A 20004-nucleotide genomic window follows, 5' to 3' on the forward strand; every position below is an offset into this window, starting at 1 on the left:
TTCTCCTTTTTGTTTTTAATTTAAGTAAAGATATTAATTTAATTCCAGTCCCTGTCTACATTTCTAATGCCCCATCTACAATGGGACAGGCAGCTTGTCCTGTTTTTTCTGTTTTCTAATGTCTTTTCACCCGTCACCTGCCGCAGGGCTCTCATGCTTTGTGAGTGGAGGCAGGCTGCATGCTCGCCTGTGCATGAGCTTTGTCTTCACAGCACATCCTCTGATGAGGACTGTGGGGAAGTTCATTCTAGTCACCCTGAAAGGTTTATTTTTAATCGTTAGGAAATCAGTATTGATTCCAGTGTAGGCATTGTACTTTACGGTAACTAAAAATCTACAACAATTAGGTTAAACGGATCCGAAAGCAAGAATGACATGTTTTAAATGCAGTGCACCTGGTCCCCTGTATCACAGTAATGCTGCTGCTCTCCCGCACGCGGGACGGGTCTCCCCAGACGCCGGGTTGTTGTGAATGGGACACACCCAACTAAAAATTATCATTGCCATAGCAACCGTCGGCCAGCAAGGCCTCCCTCGTGAGTCAAAGTATTGGAGAGGGGACGTCTGGTCAGTGTTCTCAGCTTTAATTGGCTGGGTTTCGGACGGTGGAGCGTTCCGTAATCTGATTGGTTCCTAACGTTGTCGGGTTTGCCCTCAGTTGAAGGAAGCCATGAAACTGGCGCCATTTTGACTCCATTCAAGAGCGACATGACGTAACTGTGAAACGGGAATAGAGTCAAAATGGCGACCCGAAGGGACTCAGTTTCTTTGCTCGGATGGGAACGAGGGGAAGACGTGCATCCCCGGAGCGCTCCCTGATCACGTGTCGGGGGCGAGGGGGGGCTCTTGTGTTTACATCAATGCGCTTAGGAGCAGCTGGTGCGAACTGTGCGAAGAAAAGATATGAATGTTTCACTTTCATTTCTTTAGAAAAAGTGGGGAGAAAAACACTCTTGGTTTCGCAGCAGTGAGAGGCAGACTGACGGAGAAGGAGAGCTGCAGGGGGGGCGTTTCTAGGGACCGAAGCGACCCGCTCGCCGTTTTTGCATTTAATTGCAACAGTCATGGAAGAGTTAGCTGTGGAGGTCCGAGGAACAAGTGGAGCCTTTTATAAGGTAGGGAGATTAGCAAAGGCCTGGTCCGCGCTAGCGGCTGCTTTGTTGTCATTTTTAACTCAGCTGGCGCTTGCTGGCGATCGTGCAAAGGTGCGGGCCAGTGGGGTCCTCTGTGTTGCACTCACATCTCAAACACCCGTGTAGGCCCTGATCCGGCAGAGCTGTGGATGCTAGACCTCAGACAAGGCCCGTCTCTCCCGCTGTTTATCGCCAGGCGCACTCAGGATGGACGTTTTTGCAGCCCTTTTTCTGCAAAAGGGGGATTTAAGTTACAAAATCGGACTCATTCCCCCCAGCCAGTCCTCCCATTCCAGGGCGCTGAGCTGATGGTGTTTAGTCGCTTCAACGGAGCGCAGAAACCCCTCGACGTGTCGTTCATTATTTCCACCTTATAATGATGCAGTATTTCATGCGTGTGGAGTCCATCACATTTTACTCACGGCTTCATTTATTTAAGTTTCACTCTTTATTTGCCGCTTTGTTACTTTTCATGTTACAATGTGGGGGAGTTGAATCAAGTTATTTTTCTAAAAGTAAAGTGTCAGTAGTGCAACAGCTTGGACTACAACCGGTATAAGATCATTTATCTTTGTAATGCAGTTTCAACAATGCATGATTTATTTAATATACACCACATCATGCATTTACTGTGTCTGCATGAAAATGTGCTGGTGTTTTAAAGGCGTCTCTTCTGTAACATGTGCATCGCACCTACGTCTGTTGGTGAAGCCACGCTCTAAATCGGCGACTTTAGCTCCATGCTCTGCTTCTGTTAACTAAAGAGTTTTAAAGAGAGTGAACTGCAGTAGTTGCCTTTTTGCCAGTGGTGTCCACGCTAATCCATAGGAATGAGAACTCGAATACCAGCGCGGCAGCTGCATTAGGCTTTAAGAGCCGCAGGGGCTGCAGTGTGGAGTGGATGTGGAATTGTCTCCTGTCGCTCACACTTGACGCTCGCTCACACGCAATACATGCACGTTAACGTTATAAGTCAGAACTGAGCTTCTGGCGTGTTTTTAATTGAATTCTCATGCTTTTCTGTTGGTGCTTGATAGAAACGACTGTACTGTTATTGTTGCGAGCAGCGGTTGTAACCCGTGGTTAAATGGTTTTCTGGGGGCCAGGGAATAAAAGGAAGCTAAAAAAACTTTTCTCTCTCTAATATAAAGTTTTCAGAGTTTCACAATTGTTGAACCACTAATATTAAAGTATTTTCTGTAGTATATCTTCTTGATATATCAGTTCATGATAAAACAAAGGCAAAAGAAGACCACTGTCCCAATACACATAGGCTGTCAGTTTTCAGCAGAGCATGTCAAGACACTGTAAAGCTGTTACATTGCTACATTTATAAATTTCAATAATCTGATAACTGATGTTGATACAATGATGCTTATACATATAGAGCAGTGGTATCTTAATTATCATGTCATGCTGTAAAAATGATATAGAGCATATATATTTTTACTTTTCATATCTGTATGCAACATTGTCCTACAACAAATTTAAAAAAAAATGTACAAAGAAAGTATTAGTGCTTTAGTCCAGTGGTAAGACACAGAGGAGCCTTGTCTTTTGATTGAATGTCAATATTGGTGAAACTATTTCCTGAGAATGCTGTTAATTAAAAAGATGGTGTGTTGTCATAACTATTATCAATACAGTTTCATCTTAAGGGGTGTAGTGGTAGAAGTCTAAAAACATTTTTAAAACCAAAGAAACCTCAGTGGACAAATTTGTGAAACCCATTTTTTAACCAGCGATGAAATGTCTTCTTTCAGGCATTTGTGAAGGATGTGCATGATGATTCTGTCACGGTGACATTTGAAAATAAGTAAGTAATCTGTAGTTTCACAGTGCCACTTTGGTGTAGCTGTCATGTGTGGAATGAAGACATCTTCATCTTAGATGCAGAGGAATGTACTGAAAGGCACAATTTATCTGGAGATTTTCTAAAAACAATTATCCATATGCTTTAGTATCCCAATGTGTTAAAGGCAGTTTTTGCATCCTAACACAGCAACAGGATAAAGCTTGTGTAAATTGTTTTGTTATGAATGTGTTTGTCAGTAATGTGTATAAAAGTTTTAAATTCAGTGTTCAATGTGAGGAAAAATAATAATAAAATACTTGACTATTTTTATCAAGATTTAAGAAAGGTCTGTATTTGCAACATATGTGCACTGCTAGGATTGTTAAATTAGTTCTACCTGTGAATTTGTTTAGCTACTTTCATTTAACTACATTCTATAAAAATCTTTTGTGTTTTGTGCCCAATTTTTTTTGTTTTAATTGTATACTACATGCTTAAACACAAAATTCATGTTGATTTCTGAACCTGCATGTTAACTGATGTTTCTTTTGAGTTTTTAGTGACGTGTCTGTATTCTATTGCTGATTGAGTAATGCAAACACCAGTATTTTATTCTGTAACAACAGCAAAACTGTAAAGTAGAGCAAATGAACAAAATTCTTTGTATAAAGTATTTAGTTTAATGCACTTAGTACTTACAAACTATTTACTTAGTGTAATAACATAGGCATACATGCATGCTGTTGTTCCATTTATTCTGCAAAGGATAACTGTACAGGCTTTGTTTTCTCTTTTCTTTTATCATTATCTTCACACTGAGTTTGCAATTGGAATTCTCAAGAGAATCCAGCCATGTATAGAAAGAACACCTGTATTCTTAAGTTTTCCAGTGCATAAACGATGCCTCTTGAACACCTGTTTATGAGGTTACAGTTTTTCAAAGTGTGCCTTGAGCAAGTGCATTGGTTATTATGCACGTATGCCAGTCTGCCTGCAATTTAATGGATTGCCCTGCTTTTGTTTCTTTCAGTTGGCAACCAGAGAGACAGATTCCTTTCCACGATGTTCGGTTTCCCCCTCCTTCAGGGTTTCAGAAAGAAATAAATGAGAGTGATGAAGTAGAGGTATGTGCTGTAAGTAATGGACAAGTACTTTCAATCTACATTAGAGTTAAATTTGTCATTTTCAGTGTTGAAATCATTCAGATTGACTGTGCTGTGCTGTGGATTGAAATGCTGTAAATAGCAGGGGCTCTGAATGGGAATACAGAGAAACCGCACATCCTGCAAAAGTAAGGGATCTTCTTCAACATTTCCATTCTAATTTTAAACTTTATGCAAATGAGAATTCTGTTGCCAAAGCATAATGAAAAACCGTAAAACACTACTTTTTTCTCACCTATTAATGGCAGTTTTAACAATAACTCAACATGACATTTCATTTGACACTGAATATGGAGAACCATTATAAGTGCAGTTCTGTTCCTAGTGCATTTATTTGCCTGTCCAAAGGCAACAGATTATTTTACACAATTATGCACAATCCCTTGATCGCAGTATCCAGAACAGCATTCAGCAGTGGTCACATTAATGATGGTATGCACACTGTATGGTTAATGTTTTGCTTCTGTTTGTTATGTATGTTGCACTTCCAGGTTTGTTCTTAGACTTACTGTTGTTTTATTTTTATTTTATTGTCATTATTTATTGTACTTCCTTGATTTACTGATTTATTGAATCACTTTTCACTTTTCTTGATAAAGAAGTTAACAAAAATACAAGAAGTAACGTTCTTATCCAGAGCAATATAGAAAATAAACAGAAAGTTATAAAATTAATAATACCTAAAGTAAAAATGAATTTAAATTATGTAATACGAAACAACTAGATCTGCCACTAACTTTTGTTTGTAAACGATTAATCTATCGACTATTTTTATCGATTAATCTATTAATTTAACAACTAACTTTGTCCAAATAATGCAAGTAGGCATATTAATGTTTTCCATCTTAAATTGTGATTTACATCTTTATTCATAGATGTCATCAATACAGCTGCTAGGTTATATTTCTGAATCCGAGGGGGTTGGCTTGGCTACATATCTTGTTGAAAAGGCATAAAGAGGCTAAATAATGTCTGTAAAGTATAAAATGATACCAATTGAAAGCATAGGGCAGGGGACAGCGACTCATATCTCTTGAAGAGAAGACTGAAGTGGAACAAATATACTATACCTTTGGAGCCGCCATGCCTGAAATAATTATATATATGAAAAGTTAAACATTTCTGTAACAGTTAATTTTGGCGCAGCAGACTCCGGTACAGGCTCGAAGGCAATGTCAGCACAAGGAGCAATCTTTTTTTTTTAAATTACTGGTATTTGTTATTGTCCTCATCACATTTAGGAGGAAAGGGTGAATATGCTTCTCTGCCCGTAATAAAGCTAGCAAGTGCATTTAGCACACTAGTCTATGGTATTTAGCTAGCCTATCGAAACATTATTTACAGTGCTCTCGTGCATTATAAAGGTGGCAAGTGTACTTAGCTGACTAACCGACTGTACCAGAAATATCGTGCCTCTAAATTCTGTCCCAACCCTAGTCACTAGCATCAATCTCTCAAGTCAATCAGCTTCACAAAACAATTGTCGGGACGGCTAAACAAGTGTGAATGGGTTACATATGGTACTGTTGTCTTGTCCTGTGCAATAATTCCAGAGTGTTTCCTCTTCAGGTGTTCGTGCATGGAACTAGTGCTGTTGTGGAACACCGTCTTTGTTTTACATAGCGAACAAACAACCATTTTGTCTGTTTTTTTAGTGAAATACTCCCACACGGAAGAGACTTTTGGTCGATATTTGGAAGGACCTTCCTCTGCAGAATGTGGTGCAGCTGCTGGCATGATTAGCCTACTCTTAAACTGTACAGAGCATCGTAGCATCCCATTAATGGCGTGCAAAGGGGTCAATTAAGAAAATATGACTAGATTATAGTTGTTTTTGCGTCGATTACATTATACTAGCAGTATTAGTTACATTGTACACATTTTTCTGTTTCTTAAAATACTGGGGCAGTGAAATACTATTTTTAGTGCAGTTTTATTTCCGAAATTAATGCTGCTTTCACCTGCCTATCATTTAATGTGAGTTGCATTGCTGTAGTGAAAGGGGGTATAAAGATTTCTTGAGCTTATTATAATACACCTTATACACAAAACATTAACTTGCCCGTTTATCAATATTAGCTTGTATTAAAATGAATAATACTATTCATGTGTCCTGCAGCAAGATTCTTATGAAACACAGGATATACATGTCATAGGAAGTTTAGTTCCTTGTTTCTGAGTTCAGTAGAATGTGTGCATTTAAGCAAGCAAGTGAGTGATTTAAAGTGTGTGGAATGTGTCTGGAGAGCTTGTTTCTTGTGAGTAAGAAGAAAGACTTGTGATGAATGCAAATTAGACTGTGATCATGTAAAATATTCCTGAGACCCACCTCTGAAATCTGAAGTATTTGTACTAAATTTGTTGCCCTAAATTTGTATTTAGGAAACTTTAGTCTTGAAGTGAGTAGTGAATTCTGTACAGTGGGGCGTTCTGAATTTCATTGCATTGTTCTTGAAACAGGTGTATTCCAGAGCCAATGACAAAGAGCCCTGCGGATGGTGGTTGGCCCGCGTCAGGATGGTAAAGGGGGAGGTAAGAGACGTGCTGAGGATGTGCCATTTTCCAAACTGCTTTTTTTTTCTCAAATCATACATAGAACCAAAGTGATGTTATGGAATTGATCTTAGAAGGTCTTTATGTTCAAAACATTAGAGTAGGGAACTGTGCCAACAAGCTTTCAGCACTAAGCTTTGGCCCTGGAGCCTGAAGACACCTGAAAAAGGCAACATAGCCAAAACAGAGCATTTCTTTTCTTTACCTTTCAGCATGGAATGTACTTTTACTGTTACTTATTTTGTGTTTAATGTAACTTGTTAGTAAATATAATATTCTTGTGCTTGTCTAGTTGATAATTATTTTATAAAGCTAAGCTTCTTATTTGAGCAATTTTCTATACTAATTGCTGCAGTGATAGACCTATTGAGAAAGATAGTCAGTTTTACATGTAATTAAAATGATTTCTTTATCTTCTCTGTAGTTTTATGTCATAGAATATGCAGCCTGTGATGCTACCTTCAATGAAATTGTCACAATAGAAAGGCTACGACCTGTGAACCCTAATAAGCCAGCTACAAAAAACACGTTCCTCAAAGTCAGAATGGATGTACCGGACGACCTAAGGCAAATGTAAGTTCATTTGAAGTTGTTTGCCAGAGCTACATGAGCAATTGCTGAAGCTCATAGAATTGCTCATGATTTTACTAACAAGAGTTCAGTTTCTGCTTCTGTTTTTGTCTTCAAAAATGTTACCTTATTAATCAAGGATTTTTTTTCCCCCTGAAAGGTGTGCAAAGGAATCAGCACACAAAGATTTCAAAAAGGCTGTTGGAGCATTTAATGTGACATACGATTCAGACAAAAACCAGTTAGTTATTTTGGTAAGTAGGTTTGATAGATGCTTTTGCTTAAATCTTTAACAGTGCTTTCCTTTCATTGTGGTCTGCTTCTCATTCCACGGTGTGCTTCTCTTCTGGGTTCCATAGTCTATCAACGAAGTAACAGCAAAGAGAGCAACCATGCTGAGCGATATGCACTTCAGAAGTCTGCGCACCAAGTTATCTCTGATGTTGAGGAACGAAGAAGCCAGCAGGCAGCTAGAAGTGAGTGAGTTTTGCTGGCAATGGTATATTGTCATTAGAATATTGACTTGTCACTAGTTAAGGCCATAAACACTTTTTAGCTGCATACCTACCCCTAGGCGGCAGCCTCTCATTTGCAAGAGGCCAGGGGTTGACATTTAATCCAGGCTTTAAAATCATGGCATTTTTTTTTTTGGGAATCGAAAAGGTAAAATGGTTTTCAGAAGACCACGTTGATTGCATTGTAAACAAGCGAAGTGAAGTCTCTGTCCGATTGGTTTTATACAGAGTTCCCGGCAGCTGGCCTCCCGTTTCCATGAGCAGTTTGTTGTGCGGGAAGACCTGATGGGCTTGGCCATTGGCACTCATGGTGCCAACATCCAGCAGGCAAGGAAGGTGCCTGGAGTGACTACCATCGACCTTGATGAAGAAACCTGCACTTTCCACATCTACGGAGAGGCAAGCTCGAGGAAAATCCCCATTTGTAATCTGTTTCTTTGCGGTTTCCAAAATAAAAGATATCCACATAGATATTAATGTTCAATCCGATAGTGGCAGAATGACTATAACTACTTGTTAGTACATGGATTGTGATAGAACATCTTCAGTGCTCAATATGACATGGTTTTCGCTTCAGGGTCGTCGCTTCTTGTCTTCATTGCCTCACCTCATGTAAAACAAGAGGTGTTGAAGGAGCAAAGGTGATATTTAATTTTGAAATGAATTCTAAGAGAAATTGAATGTAAATATTTGATGTGGGGTTATTTTTATAATATGACTTACTGTTCAAAAAACATAAAATAAAGTATAATTTGGTGCATTCAGTTTCTGGGGCTGGAAGGTATATTTTTACTATTGTTTCAGAACATAGCATGCTAAAAAACACATTTGCAAAATTTACAAACTGACTTAACTATTGAGTTCATTTAGTTGCGCATGATATTTGCTTTAAATTATGTCAAGTGTATTTTTCCTTCTTTTTAAATTTTTAAGTACATTTTGTTTCTAGGACCAGGAAGCAGTGAGGAAAGCTCGCAGTTACCTTGAGTTTTCTGAAGATGTAATAAAAGTACCAAGGAATTTAGTAGGTAAGTAGTGGAGAATTAAACTGTATACAACTTGACTTTTCTAATTATGCATTCTAGTGGCTCTTTTAACAAAATATTTTCTCATGGTTTATGTTAATTAGGTAAAGTTATTGGAAAAAACGGAAAACTTATTCAGGAGGTTGTGGATAAATCTGGTGTTGTCCGAGTCCGAATTGAGGCTGAGAATGACAGAAAGAACCCACAGGACGAGGTGAGTGGTTTTTACATGGAAATGTTGAGCTACATCTGCCCAACACACAGAAGGATCTCGACATCTGAGAATTTAACATTCGCAAGTTCACTTATCTGCATTTCCATCTGGCCAGCGGGGTCGAGGATGAAATCGAACTGTGGCACAACAGACTAGGATCACGAGATGATTTTATCTAGTGATTGCACGTCTCCCTGATTAAGAACCCTTTACCCACGATCTGCATCTGAACGTGCTCTTGTTTTTATATTGTACAGAACAGACTCTGTGTCAGCTGCGTGAGGGAATGACATGCAGGCGATGACTTTGCAGGCTCTCTGTCAGTCTGCTTGTTTTATTACAGGTTGTGCTGAACATGGAGGCAGAGATTGAAGCCACAAGCGTCCCCTGGACGCAGAGGAGGGATTCATGTTTATTTTAGCTGACTGCTATTAAGTTTGATTACTGCCGTTTCATTTAGTTTATCATTATTTGAATTATGGTGAAGCAAATGCATTAGTACTTTAATTGGCATAAGTTATCCTAGTCTACATGACTTTTAACTGTACATACTATGTGTTATAGTACATTATGTGACAGTATAGGGGTGGACTTGGTTATAAGCGAATTTGCAAATTTGTGACGGTTCTCTGCCAGAGCTCTGGTGAATGTCGAGACCCTTCTGTATTTGATTTGGCGTATCGAATGTATCTATGCATCTAAATAAAAATTTCTTAAAGTATGTTCCTTTCTGTGGTTCTGAATAATAAGTAATTCCCTATATTGTTGTGTTAGAATCTTTTAGTTAATTTTAATGCGGTGGGGTGGTTTTTGTCTTAAGTGTTATAATCTAGAATGAACTGGGTGGTGGTGTCTATGTGAATCATGTTTTTTCTCTAATACTGTCTATTACCAGGTTAATTGTGGAATATACTTTTTCATTCTATCTTAATCTTTTCTTTCCGTCAAAGCAAGGTATGGTGCCATTCGTGTTTGTTGGAACAAAGGAAAGTATTTCAAATGCCCGAGTGCTGCTGGACTATCACCTCAATTACTTAAAGGTGAGGTAGAATGAGGCTGAAGGAGATCTTTATCTCATTTAAAGATAGTTACAAGTTAGCTGAGCTGAATGGCCTTCTCTCATTTATAATCATTGGTGTGTGTCTTCTCTGCCTCCTGTTTGTTTTATGTCATATCAAGACTGTTTTAAGGGTTAGCAAGTGGGTGATTAGAGAGAATGTATTTCATTAGGAAGTTTAAGTTTGTCAGATTTGAACTTTAACAAGCTGTATTAAAGTCATAAGCTGTTATTTGTTTATGGCATCTGAGTTCATGCATTTGGATTTTGACTGGGTAAAGGATAATGACAGCAAGTGCTTGTGGCTTAATAGAAACAGAATGTGACCCACATTATATTGTGCTTCAGGAGGTGGATCAGCTTCGTCTGGAGAGATTGCAGATTGATGAGCAACTCCGGCAGATCGGAGGGGGGTCGAGGCCCCAGGCTGGCCGCTCAGATAAGGACAAGGGCTTTGTCAGCGATGACGGGCCCGGGGTGGGGCCCTCCCGAGGGGGGAAGCCGTATGGCAGCAGAGGCCGTGGCAGGCGTGGGCCTGGCTTTGCATCAGGTACACTGTGAAAGCATCTTCAGAAATACAGTCCAAAAAGCTCCAGCTTGTTTTAACAAATTTAAACCCTTTTGAATTGTTTTCGAACCTCTTGAACTGAGCTTAGTTAAGTGTTGAGAAATGCAGCAGCTAGAGACATTTGATCTCTATGAGCCAGTTTTGGAGAATCTGAACCTTGGTCCTTTTACAAGACGAGCTATCTGTGACTGGGATTCCCTTAATGGCACAACTGACAGCACACTGCTAGGGACTGGATTGGTATAGCCGGGCCAGGACTGTTTTTCTTTTCCATGAACCAGCACCTCCAGAAACTTTCTGAGTGTCAGCAGGCTTGCAGTGATGTCAGGGAGAGGTGCGCCACCACATTTCAATGTGTAAAGCAATGCATGGCGGGTTGGCAGCTGAGAGGGTCAGTATAGGAATCTTTTCTGTGTGCTGAGACTTAAAGAGATAACTGACAATTCCAGTTTGACTGGACATAAAAGGAGGAATAGTGACCGTGCTGGACATGTTTTAGGTTTTCAGTATTTGAAACAAGTATGTTCAAATGAAAGTATGTTCATTTTACTTTGCATTTTCTACTGTCACACTTCAGTTACATAACCACCTCATGACAAACAACCTTTTCGAACCCCTCCAATCTGGCTTCCGTCAACTTCACAGCACAGAAACCGCCCTAGTCAAAGTCACCAACGATCTCCTAATAGCTTCTGATTCTGGTTCTCTTTCCATACTCATCCTTCTTGATCTCAGTGCTGCCTTTGACACTGTTGACCATAACATCTTGCTTTCTCGTCTCGAGACTGTGTTTGGAGTCTCTGACACTGCCCTCAAATGGTTTAAGTCTTACCTCACTGATCGCTGTCACTTTGTATCTCTCAATGGGTACAGGTCTGAAATTGGTCTTGTCAAGTCTGGTGTCCCTCAGGGCTCAATACTGGGCCCCTTGCTCTTCAGCATTTACATGTTCCCACTTGGTCAGCTTTTAAGATCACATGGCCTCAGCTTTCATTTTTACGCTGACGATACTCAAATATACATCCATACCAAACCCGACACTGATGTGGCTGTCTCTATTCTATCTAATTGCATCTCTGACATAAAAATTTGGATGACTCAAAACTTCCTTCATCTTAACTGTGACAAGACTGAAGTCATGCTTATTGGTACCCCCCATCAACTTCGTAAAGCCAGTCCTGTAACCCTGTCTGTAGATGGCTCTGTACTTGAGCTCCAATCAAAATTGAAAAACCTTGGGGTTATATTCGATTCTGGCTTAACATTCGACCCACATGTACAGCATACTGTCAAAACATCTTTTTTTCACCTTAGAAATATCGCAAGACTACGCCCTATGCTATCATTAACTGTGGCTGAAAAGCTGATCAACATATTTGTATTCTCTCGAATTGACTACTGCAATGCTCTGCTCCCTGGGGTATCTAAATCTACTCTGAACAAGCTGCAGTATGTCCAAAATTCAGCAGCCAGAATCCTGACCAGATCTAGTGCAAGTGTTCACATTACTCCTATCCTGGAGTCCTTGCACTGGCTTCCGGTCAAATTCCGCGTAGACTTTAAAATCCTCATGCTCACCTACAAGGCTTTACATGGCTTGGCACCTCAATACCTGTCTGAACTTTTATCGCCCTACTCCCCACCTCGCAACCTCCGCTCTTCAAATTCTGCCCTCCTTACTGTCCCCCAAGCCCGTCTACATTGTATGGGCGACAGGGCCTTCTCCTGCTATGCCCCCTAGCTCTGGAACTCCTTGCCCAAGGATATTAGAGAGTCACCTTCTCTAAACTCCTTCAAATCCAGACTCAAAACCCTCCTTTTCAGAAAAGCCTTTACTTAACTGCTTCCATTCTTCACCCCTCTGCTCTTCTTAATACCATCTTCCACGGTCTCCTCTATTGTTATTGTTGTATTGTTGTAATTATAATTGTGTCCTGTCTTGTGAAATTTTCTTATTTATTGTTGTAGTCTTCTTATTTATTGTTATTGTCATCCTGTAAAGCGCTTTGAGAAGCCACCTTTAAAGGCGCTATATAAAATAAAGTTTATTATTATTATTATTACTGGAGACATTTTATTTGTTTTCAGGCACCAACTCTGAAGCATCCAATGCGTCGGAGACTGAGTCGGACCATAGGGACGAGTTGAGCGACTGGTCCCTGGCACCCACAGACGAAGAGAGAGATGTGTTCACTCGGCGTGGCGATGGGCGTAAACGGGGTGGGGGCTCCAGGGGTCGAGGGGGTCGAGGCCGTGGAGGGTATAAAGGTCAGTGCGGTTAGCATGCCAGATTTCTGCGTTTTTTCTCTTTTTATGAATCTGATGAGTAAGCGTTCTGCAGTGATTGCTTTGATGTTCATTACATAAATTTGGCACCTTTTCAGGAAATGAGGAGATACAGTGGAACGAATCCCGGGCCCGTAACTCTAGAGACCCTAAACCAAGGCAGCAGGAGGATTCTTTGCAGGTAATTCATTTCATAGTGACTGAGGTCACGCAGTCCTTTTCTAGAATCTGAATTGCATCTTTGTGTTAGGAATAGCCTCTCTTCTAGATCTTGACAGATATTTGAAAGAGGGAATTGTAAATGCTGTTTCTGTGTACAGGGTGCCTAGCTTTAATTCTTAGAAGCAGAATTAATAGCAGATCTCACAAATTTAAATAAAATTGTTACATCAATTCCTTGTAATTTACACAAATTGATGGGACGTCTATTTTGTCAAATAGCTGCTATAAATATCTAAGAATTTGATTTTGATATGTATTAGCTTTTACATTGCTTTATGAAAAGGCAATCAGCCAATACTGATCCATTCACAAAGCTGTCATGTATTCAGATGCATATAATTCATGCTTTTAGTAGCCAACCCTAGTAATCGTGGTAATTTCCTTACCTAAGTAGAGGACAGCGAAAGACTCCATTAGTCTGCTTTTAAATATGTCTCGATAGGTTGTGAAAAGATACATGGCTGTATCGAAAGCTGGTTTCATTTTGTAGGAAAGAGTTAGCAATGCATTTTCTTGATAATTTATTTTATTACTTAGTGCAGTTGAAATGAATTGTGTATAAAGCGAATGGCGAAAAACATTTGTGGTTGGATGTTAAAAGTTATGTGTGTGCTGTTTTGTTGTTAGAACTGATGCAATGATTAGAATCCCTTTTTTGAAGAAGAGACACCAACATAGGGCACTACATATGAAGACTACATGACGTAGTCCCTCACATTTCAGAATGTTTCTCTTGTTGCAGATCAGGATTGACAGCAATAATGAGAGGAGCGTTCACACTAAAGCACTTCAGAGTTCCTTTGCTGACAGTGGAACAAGCAACAGCAGCAGCCGGCCAAGACCCGGCAAAGACCGTGGGCCGAAGAAAGAGAAGCAGGACAGTCTGGATGCCCCGAGAGTGCTGGTGAACGGAGTGTCATAGACAAGGGTCCCATCTGTACAATACCATTTTCTGTACTGTTTTCATTAATCCAGAAGCTTCTTCATTAGAAAACCATGGTAGGCCAAAGAGAACTGGGTCAGTAGGACTGTCACATGACATGAAATAAGCACACTTGAATTGAAAACATTAGCATTTACAACTGATAGAGGAGGGAGCTGAGTGGTTTAATTTTCTAGGAATCAAGTTGGAAAATGAACTGGCTGAGCGCAGGTTGGGGAAGAGAAGGGTAGATGTGGAGAGAAACTGCAGTTTTCAACCTGAATTTCTAGAAAACTACCTATATATGAAATGCAACATTTTAAACAGATAACATATGTTCTTTAATACAGGTTTTGAGATTGTGTTCAGTAACATCTAATGCAGTTTTTTAGTTTTCAACCTGTGATTTCTTAGAACTTAATGACACTGTTTTGACCACTAACATGGTTTATCTGTTTCATGTCCGTTGTCCACATTGTTCTTGTGGACCTCTTAACAATGAGGGGTTACAGTTGTTGCATCATTAGCAAAAAAAAATCCTGTATGATCCTGTGCCTTTAATATAGTTGGGATAGTATCTTAATTGGATGTATTAATCAGGGAAGAAGAAGTGGACAACACTAATGTAATATATTTGTATGTAGAGATCTTGCTCATTCATCAAAAGAGAATTCCTTGTTTCTGGAAGAATGCATGCTTTCATAACTTTTTTGTTCTTCTGAAAAAAAGACTCCATCTGTGTAACAAGTATAAAAATTTGTTTAGATGTTTTTGCACTGAAATCTCATAGAATAGTATTGGGGGAAGAAAGCTGTATTTTATTCTTTTTATTTTTTTTCAAGCAGGGATAAAACATTCTTTGAGAAAGGTTAGGTTAAAAAAATAATCTGCTTTGCAATTTTTTATGGTATCAAATAAATGCATCATGATAAAGTGAAAGGTGTGACCCCTATTTGAGGTAAGGATTGTGGTTGTTTAAATTTTGCCTAAAATAGTCCCAAAGGCAGTGTTAGAGTAGACAGTTGTTTTTTTATAAGAGAAATTCATCAAGCAAATACTTGTATTATCTTGACTTTTTGTGTATCCTAGAAAAGCTGTGTAGAGATTCTTAGTTTTGTCTTATCAAGGCGTTGTACAACTTTGTTTTGACTTGGAGACTATAAGAAATTGGTTAAGCAGAAGCAATGCTGAAGAAACCTGCGGTAGCCAGGACTACCAAGATGAATGGCATGTCTTAATTTTATTTTTTGTCATCCCAAAATGTACATTTAGTACATATAAAAAATATATATGGATGGTTTTCAAAGTACTTAGACTAAACAAAATGCTTTGCTCTGTGGGTCCAAACGAATCCAATTTTCTTTCCTAAAGTGGTCCTTCCAAATTATTGTGTTAACTTGAATTTAAAAGATCCCAAATTATACACAGGATTACAAATTGTTTCAATGGGATTTGGAAGTATAATGCATTGAGACAATACAGTATTATCTGAGTGCAAAGCTACAAGTCTTTTGAATAGATAAACAAAAGCATTTTTCCAATATTTCCAAATTATCTTTCTGTGATTTCATTAAGACATTAGCATTATTCCGTAAGTCATTCATGGCATTGTTAGAATACATATCCACTGTAAACACCATTTTTACAACAGAGGAAAATAGACTATTACTTGCAGAAAAAACATTGTTTTCTCTGAACCATGTATTTTCCATATATTAAGGTCAAGCTTCACCTATAGCTAACTTTGCATGAGGAACAAATGAAGGGATCAGTTAGGTTTATTACAAGCATATTGTGTTATCAGTGCTTTTGCACTAAGCTTATTTTTTGTGTAATATGCATTTATTGCAAGGACTTCAAGTTGTTCTAAACCTGTTGCATACTCAATGTAAACTCACCATAAGTTTCCCTGTGACATTTAAAATGAGAAATTAGATTGCCTGTACTCTCCTCATTCCTTTGCATTCGCTTCATTTTCAAATTCTTTGCATTAGTGAATCCCTTCGCAGGATTCCCTGTGAAAAAGGAGTTTTCTTTGAGCAGATTGCACGAAGAACAGATATGTAAGGTTATGAATGAAGTTCAACTGTAGTTCAACAAGGATGCATTTTAACAGGAAAAAAGCTAAATGCACAACAGGACAGACTTTATCCTCAAGATTCAGCATATAGGGATATTAGAATACAATATAAAAACATAAATGGGGTTCATTTTTTTTAATTTCTGGGTTTAAAGTCAGGGTAGGGAAACATTCACACGTGGCTTTTGTTGATCCATTTCTATCCTTTGTTAAAGTGCAGGTTAAGCCAGAATGAAACAATGAGTTTTATTATTACACATATGATTAGACTGAAAAATAAAGCTGGATTCGAAATACTTTAGAGTACCTTTCCTAAGTTGTTGAACGGTGCTGCATTTTGAAGATTTTAACTGGTTAAACATAGCTATCAATATTAAAAAGAAAGGTAGTCCTTGGTTTTCTCACTAGGACTGAGACCAGCATCAATGGATGGGTATTAAAACTAGTCCTGCCTGTGTTTACTCCTGTCTTGTATTACAGATGCATAACATACACAGAAAGACGTTGCAGCGCATTGTTAAACTGAGGCATTAAATGTCTTCAAAATGTTGCCAAACAGACTGATTTCACTTATTTATTTTGGGAATGTATATGAGATTTGAAAGGTTTCTTGCACATGTCATTGTAGGCTGTTATGGTTCAAAACCTTAAAAAAAATACTGTAGATAATTAACCAAGGTAGACTGACCTTGTATGTAACTGCACTTGGGGCAATATTTTTCTCTGTACATATTAGCTGAACAGATTGGGTTTTATGTTGACATTGTTTGGTTATAGTGCAATATATTTTGTATGCAAGCAGTTTCAATAAATAAAGTTTGATCTTCCTCTGCTAACTGGAGTTTATTTCTCTCTGGGTTATGTGGCAGCAGAGCTATCAATGGGTTTTTTACCTCGTTCCAGCTGAGTAGTGTGGAAGTGGATTTATGACCTGAAGTTTTATTTTACACTAACAGTGTAAAGTCCTGGGATGTTCTTACAGATATGGCACTCTGTAAATGCAGTATTGTTGTTGCAAAAAGGTGGATTAGAAAGACAATTATGTGAATATTTTCTAGGCATCAAAGATTATGGTCTGCACTCAAAGAATGCATGACTTTGCTTTTTGCTTTTTGCCAATAGTAGTTGCGTGTATAAATTGCATCTTAAATGTGGTTTAGGCAGAAATGTCAGAGACATTTATCTGAATTACTAGCAGATTGGTTCTCCAGACCTGTTGAAGTTATAGGTCTTTTTAGAGTTGAAATGGGTCCAAAAGAACTTCAGTGTTGGTGACAAAGAAATGTACATTTAGAACAGTTATTATCTTTTGAGTCTTTCATGCATTTAAATAGAATTTAATCATGCTCAAAATGGCTTAAAATTGTTTGCCCAGTTTTCAATATGAATGAATCATCTGAAAAATTGAAACAAAACACATCGCTGAAGATTGTTTCTTGGGCCCTTGTTAACATCCCATTTATGTAAGACAACCAGATCTCCTTTTATCCTTTTGTAAGTCATGTATGATCTAGCTTTTTTACCATGTAGTAAATAAAAATGATTTCAAGTCAAAATACTTTTATTTATCCCCAGGGGGGCAATTTAAGCAGCAAGTGCTGCAACATACAATACAAAGAAAAAACAAAACACTATAATAGTAACCACTTGGTGGCACCACTCTGCAGAATGAACATTTCAGATATACACTGGCATATGCTAACTCAGTTCACTGAGGCTTGAAGAGCTCTTTTGGTGTTTCTTCCTGTTCTGAAGTGAATGTGTCAGTCCTGATATAAGCTGCAGTGGCTCTTGCTCTATTTCTGCAAAATGATACACTCCAATTAAGCAAGAAAAACAAGAAGCCTTCCCATGCCAGCCTGTCTCTGAGCTTTGACAAAGGAATTAAAGCTGTCATTTCTATTCCAGAGATTGACCTAGTTTTGCTCTTTCAACAGCAGCAGAGGCAGCAGGAAACTTAAGATAGCCTCAGTATTGTCTCTCCTTTCAGTAATTTTTTGTACATCTTCTGACTCATTTCAAAACACAAAGGTACAATCCCTTACCACCCTCCCTCTTATCTAAGTATAATTATGTGATCGGAGTGATTGTCTCCTTTATAATAAATTAATGGGATCTTAATGGCATGGTGTTAAAATTGCACCTCAAGTGACATGTAGTTAACAAGTCACTAAGGTCAGTTACCCAACAACTTATATGTTATAAGGATATTGTTCACGAGGCATATACTTCTTATGGTGTTAGGATATGTTAACAGTAGATAACTCGAAATGAACAATGTGTGCATCCTGTTGTATCATAATATTATACTGCTATATTGATCTGTGAACATGTTCATCTGATGGTTTTAATTTCAGAGGAACAGCTTTTTAGATAAATTAGTAGGTAAGGGCAGCAACCTAAGACATGGATGATTACCTAAAATAACACTTGATTTATTTCTTTATATGAGACCATGTAGCAGGAAAGGCACTATATCACGATTAATATAATAATAATGATATGTCATGACAATGTTTGATTTCTTTGATGTAACTTTATTCTTCTGATTCTCAATATGTTCCTTAGCTATCCAGCTTTTGGCATCAATTTATTTTTTCAATCACAGCAGACGCTTCTGAAAGGCTCCACAAATCATAACTGTGACACGCTGTATTCTTAGTCCATTATTGAACTGCCAGTCTCCCTGCCAGCTTCACTGCAGGGGTTTTTCAGTCCTAAACTCAGGAAAATGAGAAAAAATTCTAGCATCTTATTGAAAAGAGCAGCCTTAAAAATGATGTTCCTTTTATATTGTAAATTAAGTTTTAAAGGCATTTTGTACAGTAAGAAATGTAACTCACTCTTTTCTTCTGAGTCATTTTTAAAATACAAGCATACTTTTTAAAATATTAGTTTAACTGTTCATTACAACAAAAATATTGTAGTGCCTGTAAAGCCCAAAATAAAGCAATTACTGTCCGCATACTTGAGAAGTGTGTATATACTTCTTGCTTTAATATTTACTTGCCAGAATCATGTTCAAACATCATGTATGCCCTTTCCCAGGGATTGCATTGATGCATTGTCCAAAAGAGAAGTTCTTGTGATTTAAGAAACTACACTTCCCATTTTTAAATTCCTCACTGTGGTAAGAATCCTGTCATTGGACCTTTTAATCAGTGCCTGTGCTGTTCAAAGTGCTCCATCTCAGTCACCCTCACTCTCCTAGGTGATTCGTCTTTGCAGTGTCCCTGTCACCCACCCCCAACCCTGTCTGAGACTGCACTTGGAAGGGGAGAGCTGGCAACTACATTGAAATTTATCACCAGGGATGTAAAGGGTGGTATGTTTGCGTTACCAACATTTGCATGTGTGACATCTCCTACCTTGCAGAACTGAGAAGAGCTTCTGTCCTATAAAGGAAAAACACTGACACAGAGACAAGTTTAATATACAGTATTTATCTGTCACTGCCTGCCTTTTTGCCATCATCATTCCTCTCTCACAACTGAGTTTTACCAGACTGCTAAGTCATGGCACGTCTTCTTAGATATAAAATCAGAATGTGCTCAGTGCTCTGATATTGAACAAAATTCCCAAAGCCTTAACTTTATATTCAGGATTTAAATTTAGCTCCTTGCACTATTTGGAATATACAAGATCTCTTAAAAGTCATCATCCAAGTTAAGAGAAGGCACTGAAAATCTCTAAAACATATTCTAAAACACCAGAAAGCCAACACATTTGATAAATTGCTCCAAATTAGAGTGTGCCAAAATAATTGTAGACCAAGGTGATTGTTTGACAAGTAGTACTTTACTACAAAGTCACCTGGGAGATGTGACATTGTACTCTTTGTTCTTTTTAAATGCCTTTTACTTTTTTCAGTGTAGAGTGCATGATTGGAGGTAATTTGCTA

General features: G+C 38.4%; 1 protein-coding gene across 2 annotated transcripts; it reads left to right on the forward strand.

Moving 5' to 3' along the window:
• The first annotated feature begins 822 nt into the window (after positions 1–822).
• fmr1 (fragile X messenger ribonucleoprotein 1) lies at positions 823–16930 on the forward strand. 2 transcript variants are annotated; one of them, XM_015351724.2, is made up of 15 exons: positions 823–1115; positions 2897–2949; positions 3959–4061; positions 6552–6623; positions 7069–7217; positions 7375–7468; positions 7574–7690; positions 7958–8128; positions 8679–8757; positions 8859–8968; positions 9919–10008; positions 10374–10575; positions 12682–12861; positions 12978–13060; positions 13844–16930. In XM_015351724.2, exons 1-15 carry the CDS (start codon positions 1065–1067, stop codon positions 14021–14023), a joined length of 1734 nt encoding a protein of 577 aa, XP_015207210.1. In that variant the 5' UTR covers positions 823–1064; the 3' UTR covers positions 14024–16930. The 2 variants fall into 2 exon arrangements, with proteins under 2 accessions (XP_015207210.1, XP_006632990.1); XM_006632927.3 differs by having other exon boundaries at positions 3959–4052.
• The last annotated feature ends 3074 nt before the right edge of the window (positions 16931–20004 follow it).

Source organism: Lepisosteus oculatus, chromosome 8 (assembly GCF_040954835.1).
Source record: "Lepisosteus oculatus isolate fLepOcu1 chromosome 8, fLepOcu1.hap2, whole genome shotgun sequence".
Classification (NCBI taxonomy): domain Eukaryota; kingdom Metazoa; phylum Chordata; class Actinopteri; order Semionotiformes; family Lepisosteidae; genus Lepisosteus; species Lepisosteus oculatus.